Below are 12218 nucleotides of genomic sequence, written 5' to 3'. Positions count from 1 at the left end.
TTTTACGAGTTTGAACGAACACTTTGTTCTGGCCATTGTAGCACGTGTGTCGCCCAAGGCATAGCCGTATAAGTACCATGACGACTTTATGCCATTTTCACCTTCCTCGAATTTTGATCAGTATGTGTAAGTTCGGGATTTAGGGGATAGATCTCCATGCATGGTCACTACCCTTAGTCCGGCCCATTGTAGCTCGTGTGTCGCCCAATGCATAAGAGCCATAATGACTTACCGCCATCTCAACTTTCACCTGTCCGCAACATATTTCATACATATCGGTTATTGGTACAAAATATTTAATTTATTTTTGAAAAAAAGGACATTTATCTGTATCTATTCGATTAAGTAAAATGGGTCGATTAGATAAATATCAAGATAGTGTATTACTCCCTCCATAGTTCATCCCACTTTATGTGGATCATTCTTTTTTCTATCCTAAATTTTATGTAGTGTTGTTTTATCAGTTAAGTGGAGAGAGAGGATAAAGTAAGAGTAAGAAAAAGTAGAGAGTGATGTTCTTAATTTAATAAATATACCGAAAAGCAATTAAATCAAAATCTAATCATCTAATAACTAAACTTATTTATAATAAACATGTTCAGTAACTAAGAACTGAAACAGAAAAATATATAAATAAATAACCATTAAATTATTAGTACATGTAATACTAATAATAAACCGAAGAAAAATATCAAAATAGAACAATAAATTAATAATTTTTCTTATTAACAAAAAAAAAATGGTTGCAGCGGCATAGCAAAGAGAGCTCTGCGCTTTTGGGCGGGTGGGTTTTGCTGTGGGGTAAGATTGGCGAATGATTCATACGCTGACGGAAGAGACGAATTGGTGAAAGAGGTAACTTCAAAAATTGAGACCCTTCAACGCTTAACAACTGAAAACCCTTTTCTTTTCGTTGTTTCTTTCCTTTTATTCCTTTGATAATTGTGTGGTACATGTACTGCTGTTAATATCGTTTGTTCATAATTACTTGTGTTGTATTATTGAGTTGAAATGGAGAAGCCAGCCGTTCAATATGGGTGTTGTTCAGTGTGCATATTAGCTGTTCGATCAAATGCCTAGCTGATTATGCTGCCAGAAACTGCAGAAATCCTTGAAAAAAATCATTGGTTCCTATTTACTGATTATTCAGCATAGATAATATTCAGTGTTGAGGCAGAGTTCAACCATGCTCTTCCAAGTAGCGAGTTAGTCATGAATTTGTGTGGATTAGATTAATTTGAGTTTGGTGATTCTTGATTTGTGCTTTATTCATTTTAATTCAACTGATTGGCGACAGTTGGAATGATATCACATCTGTCCTGTTACTTTTTCTTTCTTTCTTTCTCGTCTCCCCTTTTAGGTTGAAAAGGGTCACTGATCAAGTATTAAAAAATATTTCTTTTATCGAAAGATTTGGTTGAACGGGTTTGTTGATAAGCATCCGATACATTGGGGTTGTAGCATTACTTTAGGAGAAGTTATGGTAATGATATAGTACCTTGTACCCTTCGATCTCCCATTGCATCTGTAGAGCAGCACCGGGAATGAATGTGCCATGGTTGGTTCGCTCCCAGCTTTGCAGCGAGGCGAAGTATGCTAATCCCTTCATTATCAAAATGGCGAAACACATAGTTGGGGAGCTTTCTCTGCATCAGGAATTCGAACGTATATGTTTGCCTGTTCTCTGCTGCCCCCATTAGCACTTTCTTCCCTCTCCGGGAGCTAGGGAAACAGATTGTTTCTCTGCTTTAAAGTTTGATTATCGTTTCTAAAAACATTTTCCCAAATTCCAGATTTTGCATTACATAAGCTGATCAGCAGTTGTTAGTCCGTAGTCAGTATCAAGTCAATACCAATGTCAAGAATAGCCTTTGTAACAAGACTGGCCAAGCAGTTAAACAGAGTCAATGTTGAAAGAGCCGAGTCCCTCTCTTCTTGTTACAATGCCATGCGATACTCCACAATCTCTAACCAAAAGAATGAAGAATCAACGGAGGACATAAGCCATTTCACGTCTCAGAATCGGATCAAAGGCATGGGGAGTGTGCCCCGTTGCCAAATAGGAGAGAACGTTCCAAGAAAGGAAAAAAACAGCTTTCTTGTGGCCACACTTATGGATCTCCCAGATAGCAAAGAAGCCGTGTACAGCGCCCTCGATGCTTGGGTTGCGTGGGAACAGGACTTCCCAATTGGGGCGCTGAAGAACGTATTACTCGCTCTTGAGAAAGAGCAGCAGTGGCACAGGGTAGTTCAGGTTATCAAGTGGATGCTAAGCAAGGGACAGGGCACCACCAACGGGACATACGGCCAGCTGATTCATGCCTTGGATATGGATAATCGGGTTGAGGAAGCGCAAGATATTTGGAAGAAGAAACTCGCTTTTGATCTGCATTCGGTTCCGTGGAAACTGTGCAAGCTTGTGATCTCGATGTATTACAGGAACAAGATGTTCAATGAGCTCGTGACACTATTCAAGGGCCTCGAGTCTTTTGACCGTAAGCCACCAGAGAAATCTATAGTTAGGAAAGTGAGCAATGCATACGAGCTGCTGGGGTTGCCTGAGGAGAAGGAAAGAGTAATGGAGAAGTACAAGAATCTGTTTGTTGAATCTTCTAGAAAGAAAATCAGCCGCAGTGATTCTCCCAAGAAAGCTAGACCAAGCCAAAAAGGGTGAGTTGAGGTATGATGCCCATTGTAATTAGGCCAATTGATGATGGTCCACTCTTTAATTGTGTGAGAAATTTCCCTATTTTGATCATATCTTTGATTTTTGTATACTCTTTGATCATATCTTTGAGAAATTATCTAGGAACTTTGGATCAGTTGTTTTGTTCTTGTATTCTCCTTTACCAAATCAGAAATTCTCATTCAGTGCAAGTGGCACTAGTTTTTCTTTCTCCCCCTTGGTTGAACTTTGACACCACATCCATGTTATTAGTATTTCTATACCAAATAATTGGAATGGTACAATCGAAAAATGAATGAAATTTGGTCCTTACTTAAAAGGCCATTGACCAAATTATTCATTGCAATCTACCAAAACAAGTACGAGATCAATGTGTCATAGGAATGAATGAACGAAGTATTAAAGAAAACACAGAAATGATTTGTTTGATAACAAAATACTCTATGAAGTTCCCTCCAAAGAAAAGAGGTAAATTGAGAATGTATATTTCTTATTTTACAAAAAGGCAATCTGAAAAAGGTAAATAAAAGTAACTACTACCATATTCATCTTTTATATGGAGAAAAGATAAATATGCATCTTCAAAAATGAGGAAGGTATAATATCCTCTCGAATACTTTTTTCATTGGAGAATGAGTTTTTATGAAGGTAAATATGACAGTTAATCCTAGCAATGTAAAACAAACAAAATAAAATGAAATTATGGGTATTAAAAATGAAGTCAGAAAAGCAATAAAATGATTATTTCACCCTTTAAACAATATTAGGTGTCTGAATTTCACAGCCTATTTTGAAGCTCAGTACAAATTTCAAAGTGATTCCAACATAATTGACATTAATCGATCGAAATTAATTGCATTATGATCCGGTGACTATAAAGATCATTTGATGTGTGTGAATTAGAATGGAATCATTTAAATAAATTTAATATTACTAGTATATGGATTTTGATTGGGTTTGAATTCATTTAAAATAACTAACTTTTGAAGTAAAAAAATCCAAATCATACCAAATCAAATATTTCATTTAGATCAAAGGGAACATGCAATAACTAAGTGGGGTGAATAGGTCAAGCCTCAAAATAAAACCACATCCTATGATGCATGAATCCCAATTGTCACATCTATATGCTACTTTATTTTAAACAATCATCTATGTACAAACACCCAAAGAGTGCATTATTCACACTTGCATTATTTTTCCTATATAAAGATTTGAAGCTAAGAATTTTGGAACCATAATCTTAGCTTGTGTCGGTTTGTTTTCCAAAGTTGAAACATGTAACACTATTACACTCTATACTCCTAACATGTATATTGTTCTCTAGTTCAATGAACCTCTGATTAACAAAATTATGACACATATCTCAAAGATACAAAATATATTTATTTATACAAAACCATCTTTTCATAAAAATAAAATAAAAATGTGCATAGCTTTTGTAGCACAGGGCTCCAAATTTGTACTCCAAATCTTATAGTATATGCACCATGAATTAAATATTCAAAAGTCCACAAAGCACAAAATATTTTCTTCTTTGCAAAAAGATTGTTTTTCATTTGGAACTACTTTGGATTCTCTCCCACACACATTATAGTACTACATGGAATCTTTTTTCTTGATCTTGTTCTTTAATGTTGCTGTGAGATGATGATCTAGCTTTATTGAGAATATTTTTATATTTTATTTACCATAAACAATATTAAAGGTCCATTTTTCTATGCTAAATCTAACAGGCCTAGGGTCGAGGCCATTAACCTAACAAATTAAGAATATTTTTGTTTTAGTTTTGTCTCAAATATTATAATGCCGATTAATTCTTCCTCTATGCATATGTAATTAGGTAGGGCAGATCTTAAATATCGTTCCAATTTAAAGAGAAATTTATATTTTTAGTTCCTAAACATTGCAATGATATAGTCTGTGGTCTCTATTCTTTAGAAACATTATTAGACGTTTATAGATATTGATATAATATTACTAAAAGTACTTTTTCATTTTTTGGACGTCGAAGAAAACTCTAGACTATAAGGACTATTTATTTCTCTAGGAGAGAGAACCGTCACTTTGATTCATTTAATTTTCTTTAAAAATGTGGCGTGACGAGCAATTATTTGCCATATGAACCAAGTACAACGGAAGTGAGGTTTTTTCTTTCATGAAAAAGACATAACTCTTATAGGTTGGGGGTATTCTAGTTAAATTTTTTTTAAAAATTACAAAAGTTATTTCAATGATATCAATATCTAGAGATTTCTGATGACATTTATAAAGAATAAAAACAATAGATAGATGATATTAGTTCAATGTTTAGGGAGTAAAATATAGTTCTCTCTTCTGTAAAGTAGCCTAACATTTAAATAACAAATTTTCGCACACAATTTTAGATAGTATATTATCAAAAATATTCCTCCAATACATGATGTATCACGAACTAATTCAGTGGACTTATTACCGTGGGAGGTGATACTAATTATTATGGTCAACACAAACAGTGCTTATAGAGATAACAATTATAATAATTAATAATAATAATAATAATAATAATAATAATAATAATAATAATATAATAATAATAATAGTTAAAAATTAAATTATATATATAAACGTCAGAAAAACATTAAAAGATTTATCTATTTTTGCATCAATCTATAAATATTGTGGATAATAACATTACATGTAAAATAGAAACATGATTATTATATTCAAGAAAAACCAAATCGAATTGAGCAACAAAATCGGTCAAAGATAATCAGAATGAAATACACAAACCCAAATTGAAACAATGAAGATATATAAAATGTGTATTGTTCTACGCCTAAGTATAGTATTTTCTTTTGGCTTCACACATTTATTACAACTAAGCAAAATTCAAAAACACAAATTCGAAAACCACCGAGGTTTTCACACTCTAAATAAAACACTGTAATTTAATTACTAGGAGTACATATATATTTATATAATCCAGTTCAGCCTCTCAAACGAGGCATATATATATTTGGAAGCTAAAAAAAACTGTTTGAATGAATACATGGGAATCAATTAATCTCAAAATCTAGATTAATCAATTCTTCCACATCCCAACTTCGATGATTCATCTGTTCCTCTCAGATCATCATCTTCCTCCTTCATTTCTTCACACATATATCTATATATATATGACGACGACGACAACAACAACAGCACGACGACCAAGAACTACTGAGCACAACCCAATCCTCTCGCGTCCGCTCCCCTCATGATTCTCAGTCTCTTGCAAGACGACATGAACATCCTGCAAATAAATCCGCGTCATCATTAGCATGCACGTTCATTTGATATATGCAAAACTCAATCTTATTACAGAACACAGAACCAGTCATATTTCAGTTCATTTTAGCTCATTTTATAAAAGATGACCTAAAATTGACTTCTGTATTTTAAAAATCTGAATTTCCAAAAGGTAAATGCAAACTCTAAATATTGTACAAACTTCAAACTATAATTTGGACCATTAAAAAATATCAACAGATGATAAAATAATAGTAACAAAAAATGTCAACACAGTAATAGAGAAAGAACTTACTCCCATGGAACATCTCCAACAAGCATCAAATCTCCATCTTTATCCTCATAGGCTGGAGCATATTCTGACCCTTTGTACCCTTCCCTCTCTGAATATTCACCTAATCAAAAGTTTATTTAATTTAAATTAATAAATTAATGAAATATGAATAGAGTTGTAATCAAATTCAAACAAATATGCAACAAAAAGTAGAGGTAATTTTTATGAAATACCTATAGAGAGCTTGAACATGTCTTCCAAAGCAGTGAGAAGATGGGAATAGCCATTGTAAAGCTTGATATCAATCTTTCTAAGATAAGGAGCTCCATCCATGCTCACTTTCACATACATCCCACTCTCCGTCTCTGCCTTCTTCGCTGCTGCCACCGTGCTCTTCCGGTACGACTTCACTGGAGGCCACCCGACTATCTGCGCTCTGCACATCCATACATATATCAGTATACAGGATTGTATTCAATGTCGAACTAGTCAGTATACATATTTTTTAAATTAATTACTTTGGCGCGGGTGCAGTTTCGTGGTCGTCGGCGGACTTGGCGGCGGGGACGCCGTTGGAGGCGGTGTCCTCCGCCGTCTCGGGGGAGGATCTCTTGTTGCTCTTGGCGGCGTCGGCATCGGATTGGTCGGAGCCGGGGAGGCCTAATCGGAGATTTAGATCGGCAGGCATGATGATTGTGCGAGTGAATTGGAATTGGAATTGGAATTGGAATTGGAATTGAATTAAGAAGGATTGGTGGTTGAAGAGGGAGAGATGAGGGAAGTGGGAGAGGAGAAGAGATATATAAGCAAAGGTGGTTGGGGATGTCGAGGGAGGAGGGGACAAGCGCGGCCACCTAGATGGAAGACTTTTTTTGGGGGTGGAGGTGCACCCATGTGAACATTCATTCTCCTTATTAAAATTTTAGGGTTAAAATTATGAGCAAGGGAACCCCGCTACGGTGCGAAAAATGTAGCCGGATCGGGGCTACAGGGTGCGGGTAGGCATTGCGGGGGTTGCCGAGGTGGGTCGGATAACCATAAGTACTCCCTCCGTCTAGAGGTGCCCACGGTTCAGGAACCGGCGGTTACGATTCGGAACCGCCGGTTCCGGTTTTGAAAATTGTTGAACCGGAACCGAACCGCAAGGGTGTTTAGTGGTTACGGTTCCGGTTCCAAAACCGCCGGTTTCGGTTCCAAATCGGCGGTTTTCTAACGGTTTTTTACGTTTTTCCACGGTTTCGAACCGTCGTTTTTTTTGCGGTTCCGGCTTGATTTCACGGTTTTCCGACGGTTTTTCACGGTTTCGGTTCGAAAATTTTTGAACCTGAACCAAACCACGGTTCAAAAATCGACGGTTTCGGTTAAGGTAAATTCTCACGGTTTCGATTCGGAACCGTAACTGGCGGTTACGGTTTCGGTTTTAACCGTCGGTTCAGTAAACCTTGGGCAGGTCTACCTCCGTCCCACTCAAGATGAGCATATACTTAAGTTGTACGGAGTTTTAGGTGGAATAGTTTGTTCGTGATAAGATAGAGTGGAAAAAGTGATTGAATACTCTAACGAGGATAGATGAGAGAGGGATTTAATTTTAAATATAGAAAGTGGATATTTTGATGTGACAAATTGAAAAGGAAAGATGAACATTTTAAATGGAACGGAGAGAGTAAATATAAATTGAAGATTAATATAAAATGAAGATGATTTTAAAATGTAAATGGTGAAACAACTACTAATATTTAATGTATGATATGCTTTGTGGTTTCATTACTGGTGTTTAGGATAAAATATATAGTAAAAAGTTGATCGTGATACATGAATAATTATGTTATGAAATCGAATTGTACCTACCTAGTTAAAATAAATGTAAGAGCAAATGAAATGAAAAATATAGTAAAAAGTTGAATTCCTAATTTTATGATATTTACAAGAAAAATGTAAATTTTGGATTTTGTTTAAAAATAAATGTAAATTGGAGACATGTTATGGTTTTGGACATGGGAGGATAAGAAAAGTTATTAAACTTATTAATATAAAATTATTAAAATGCTTTTCGATTTTTATTAAAATAATTATTAAAATTATTACGCCATGGTTGGGTGTTGTCTACGGTGGTGAAAAAGAAATTGTTTGGCCAAAATTGCTTTTGAAAGTACTTTTTTGACCAAAATAATTCATGTTACTTTGTATCAAGAATGTGAAACACTTCAATATTGACTGCGTGGAATAATTATTTTCATACATTTGTAGAAATTGCTATGGCTATCATTGATTTGTGATATTGGGAAATATTTCTGTAGTACTACTATATACTATTACTTTGTCCAATCAAGATATTTTTGTGACAAGCTATCCGATCAAAACTAGAAAGAAAAAAAAACAATAATTATACTATATTATTCAAGTAGATCATTTATTGTTGTGTTTAGTGGTACTTTCGAGTGTGTGATTTTGCTCAATTTTTGTTATGTGGGTGAGTTTGGTAGTTGAGTCATGTAGTAGAGTAGTTGAGATCTTTTTATTTAATTTTATCTCCTTTGTTGTTTCGTCATGATTTTAATTTCAACTAATTAAGCTTGATGTTGGAAATGGTTTGTCTTATTGAATTTGTTAATTTCTTTCGTTTGTATTTTTTTTTTTAACTCAAAGGTATCAACACAGCGCCCACCAAACTAAAAGGACACCAAATACCAACAAATGAAACAATCATCAGCAGCGCAAAGCTGAAGCGTTACACTCACTTGGATAAAGGGGACGAGTCGGATAATCATCTTCACATTAACCAACAAGAAGATAATTGACTCTTCAATTGTGTCTTGACCATCTTCTGATTTTAGGTAAGTCCTCGCAAAATTGTCCGAATGGATAAGAAACATTCAAACACCAACCGTTTATATTTTAATTCTTTTTATAGGCACAAATGTTCTTTTATAATTATTTTAATTCTTTTTACAACTAAACCATTATGGAGATTGGTGGTAAGGTATTTTCCTTGATGTTTCAGAATATAATCTCTATGGTAGTGTGACTCAATTTTTTATTTGAAGGGTGCAACTAAATTCAGTACCTAAGTAGAAGTTAAGTAATAGGGCATTGCAACTAAAATTAATACTTTCCAAATTTTCGTAAAACGACTAAATAAGAATTTTTCAAAAGAAAGATTAAAAAGTGTTCATCATAAGCAAATACTAGTAATGCAATAGTGGGTCATGATTTCTGAATGATATATATGTGCAATTAAAAGATTTTTAAAGTATATATTAATGATTTATTGGGTTGTTTTCATGAAGACGATATATCAGGCTAATACTTATGTATTTGCTTCAAACGTAAGATAATGTCGTGTCATCTACATTAGCAGCCACATTTTTGTGTTTGCAGCCATACTTTCTAAAATTGAATATCACTTTCAAGTTAAAATTGACACCATTTTAATTTAGGGTAAAAGCTCAAATGCCCCTTGTGAAATATTGTGAATATAAATATAAGTAAATAAGTAAATTAAAAAAAATCTCTTTTCATATAAGTGATTACGTCATTGACGACGAATTTGTATTGTTTGACTAAGGCGATCAAATAAATAAAGTAATAAAACAGAATAGAGACAATTTCCTTGATTTGTACAAAGCTAGGTACAATGCATTGTTTGTTTCTTATGCAAATATATATTCTAATGTTACAAAACAAACTTATAGTATTAAACGACACAATGTGATGTGATTATCACTAATTACGCTTCTAGAATCCCTTACATCCTTATATCATACTACTAATCAATCGATCTCATCTCGGCATAAACTCCATTAAATCAGTATCGTCAATCCACAATGCAGCAATTCTACCCCAAACTCTTGAGATTGGATTAACTCATGTCCTTCGTCTGTCATTTATTGTCGACGGTCACCCTATCACATATGCCTTTTGATATCAGGTGATTTTTTTTTATAGTGTCTTACTTTATATTAAATCCACCATTAAATATCTAAATAAAGGGGCATGTTAGGGTGCCACCACCTCTTAAAATAACATCATACCACCATTTCTAGCCAATCATTTGTACACGTGGACAAATAATAAGCTGCTATGTGGCAAAAAAAAAAAAAAGAAAAAAAAAGTTAAAAAAGACGGCCAACAATATGTTGTACACTATATAACAATTTTTCTTGTACAGCAATATCCAACACGCTAAACAGCAATCTATAGATTGTTGTGTAGCGTATTGAATATTGTTGTGTAGCGTTTATAATATTGTTATATAAATGATGTCCGGTATCACTTTAAGAAGGGTTGTCATTTTAACACGAACATATAAATATATATTCATCTTAGTTGACTTTAGTTTTAAAATTTATTATGTTTTCCATTTCATTCATCGGTGATTAATTTTATTATAGGACAATTAATGCAGGAATCTCATAATTAAGCGCGGTGCAAAGGAAATGTTGTTCAACCTGAATAAATAATCCAGCAACATGCAAAATCTTTATTCCCCAACATAATTATTTCGCAAGCATTTCTTTAAATTTGAATTAGATTAATTTAATCAAGAAATAACTTTGGTAGCACGGAATAACTTCCACTATTATAAAAGGCATTTTCTTCGACAATTAAGAAAAATAAAGGTGATTAATGTATAAAGATACCGTTTTGTGTCCGATCTTTGAGGAACAATTACTACTCTTTTTCATTTATTTATTCCCTCTCCTTGTCAGGTTCAAAATGATTACAATTTACAAGAGTGCAGAGAATCTATCTTTCTTTTATTGCAATTGAAATAAATTATGACCCAAAACTATTAAAAATATTTATAAGTGACGGTCTTTCTTAATATACTTAGTTCAAAGTATCTATGATCAAATTTATTTTTGTTAAATACTAATATTATTATGGCCCACAATGGTGCCACTAAAACAGGGGCAGAACCTTGTTTTAATGATATAGTGTTAGACATCGGATTAGATTGAATTAATTTTATGATAGACATTGAATATAATTAGATTCATAATTGAATCAAGATTATTCCTTAAAAAAATTATGCTATGCATTATAATCATCTTACAAAGAAACTCTGGTAAAACAAACATATGAAAGCTTCACTACTCATTTCGAATTATTATAGTATTAATTGATAATTTGATATTTTCAATTTAATTCACTTGGAGACTTAGAGCTCGATGAGTATTGTCAAATGGCTTTTATTTGAGATTATAAAATTTCTCATTTCACGTGCATATTTATATCGAATTTCTGCATTTATACCTAGATTAGGAATTGCATAATATATTTACAGATATAGTAGTATATTATATCTTGAAATTGGTTAAATTCATGGTACCAATGCATACAAGACACCTAGCCTAATTAGTATAGCAAAATCGTAGTTGTCATATGATGGAAATTTAATGTCAACAATCAGACAAATTGAGAATACAGATTAATTAACATTCTAGCTGTTCTTTTGTCTATGCCTTAATTAGTTGCACGTCAATTAGAATTTATTGGATTCCCATTATTGCAAGAATAATAATAACACATTATATTATATGCATAATTATATAGTTTTATTTGTTAGAAAAGAACCTTCTATTAGAAAATTTGATTAGTCATTATTTATATACTTATTATATACATATAATTTAGGGACAATAGTGCAATATGCATGGATTATAAAAATAATTAGTAATAGTAAGATACTAATTCCTTTGAATCCTTCATAGATTTGAGATAAGATTCATTTAGGCATTTATCATCCACTAATTTGCACTTATTCTTGTTGAATAAGTGCAACATCATCCATTTCATTTTTCGAAATAAATTCAATATACATATATACATTACTTGTATAGATTCAATACAATATTTTTAATTGTGATGATAAAATACTTTTAGCATTAATCTTATCCTAAAAATTGTGTATGAGAGAGAGATTGGAGAGTGATGCACAACAAACAAATTTAAAACATTTTCAGCAAATTCAAAGCTAGTTTATTC

The 12218-nt window shown here is 33.1% G+C and overlaps 2 protein-coding genes across 3 annotated transcripts; one reads left to right on the top strand and one right to left on the bottom strand.

The window, feature by feature from the left end:
- Positions 1-735: 735 nt before the first annotated feature.
- On the top strand, positions 736-2893 carry LOC125201858 (pentatricopeptide repeat-containing protein At4g18975, chloroplastic). 2 transcript variants are annotated; one of them, XM_048100140.1, is made up of 2 exons: positions 736-855; positions 1794-2893. In XM_048100140.1, exon 2 carries the CDS (start codon positions 1856-1858, stop codon positions 2672-2674), a length of 819 nt encoding a protein of 272 aa, XP_047956097.1. In that variant the 5' UTR covers positions 736-855; positions 1794-1855; the 3' UTR covers positions 2675-2893. The 2 variants fall into 2 exon arrangements, with proteins under 2 accessions (XP_047956097.1, XP_047956106.1); XM_048100149.1 differs by having other exon boundaries at positions 753-1665.
- Positions 2894-5463: 2570 nt separating this feature from the next.
- LOC125204887 (auxin-induced protein 22D) lies at positions 5464-6997 on the bottom strand. The gene is made up of 4 exons (XM_048103651.1): positions 6749-6997; positions 6464-6666; positions 6252-6351; positions 5464-5960 (listed from the first exon to the last, which is right to left on the bottom strand). The coding sequence occupies exons 1-4, from the start codon at positions 6916-6918 to the stop codon at positions 5885-5887; spliced, it is 549 nt and encodes a 182-aa protein (XP_047959608.1). The 5' UTR covers positions 6919-6997; the 3' UTR covers positions 5464-5884.
- Positions 6998-12218: the final 5221 nt, after the last annotated feature.

Source organism: Salvia hispanica, chromosome 1 (assembly GCF_023119035.1).
Source record: "Salvia hispanica cultivar TCC Black 2014 chromosome 1, UniMelb_Shisp_WGS_1.0, whole genome shotgun sequence".
NCBI lineage: Eukaryota > Viridiplantae > Streptophyta > Magnoliopsida > Lamiales > Lamiaceae > Salvia > Salvia hispanica.
This window is presented reverse-complemented; position numbering and strand designations above follow the sequence as displayed.

Excerpts from the sequence above, each read along its gene's own strand:
- LOC125204887 (XM_048103651.1), bottom strand. The coding sequence starts at position 6,918 with ATGCCTGCCGATCTAAATCTCCGATTAGGCCTCCCCGGCTCCGACCAA. Across the intron at positions 6,667-6,748 it reads GAAACTGCACCCGCGCCAAA|AGCGCAGATAGTCGGGTGGC; the intron begins GTAATTAATTTA and ends ATGGATGTGCAG. Across the intron at positions 6,352-6,463 it reads CATGTTCAAGCTCTCTATAG|GTGAATATTCAGAGAGGGAA; the intron begins GTATTTCATAAA and ends ACTTTTGATTAG.
- LOC125201858 (XM_048100140.1), top strand. The coding sequence starts at position 1,856 with ATGTCAAGAATAGCCTTTGTAACAAGACTGGCCAAGCAGTTAAACAGA.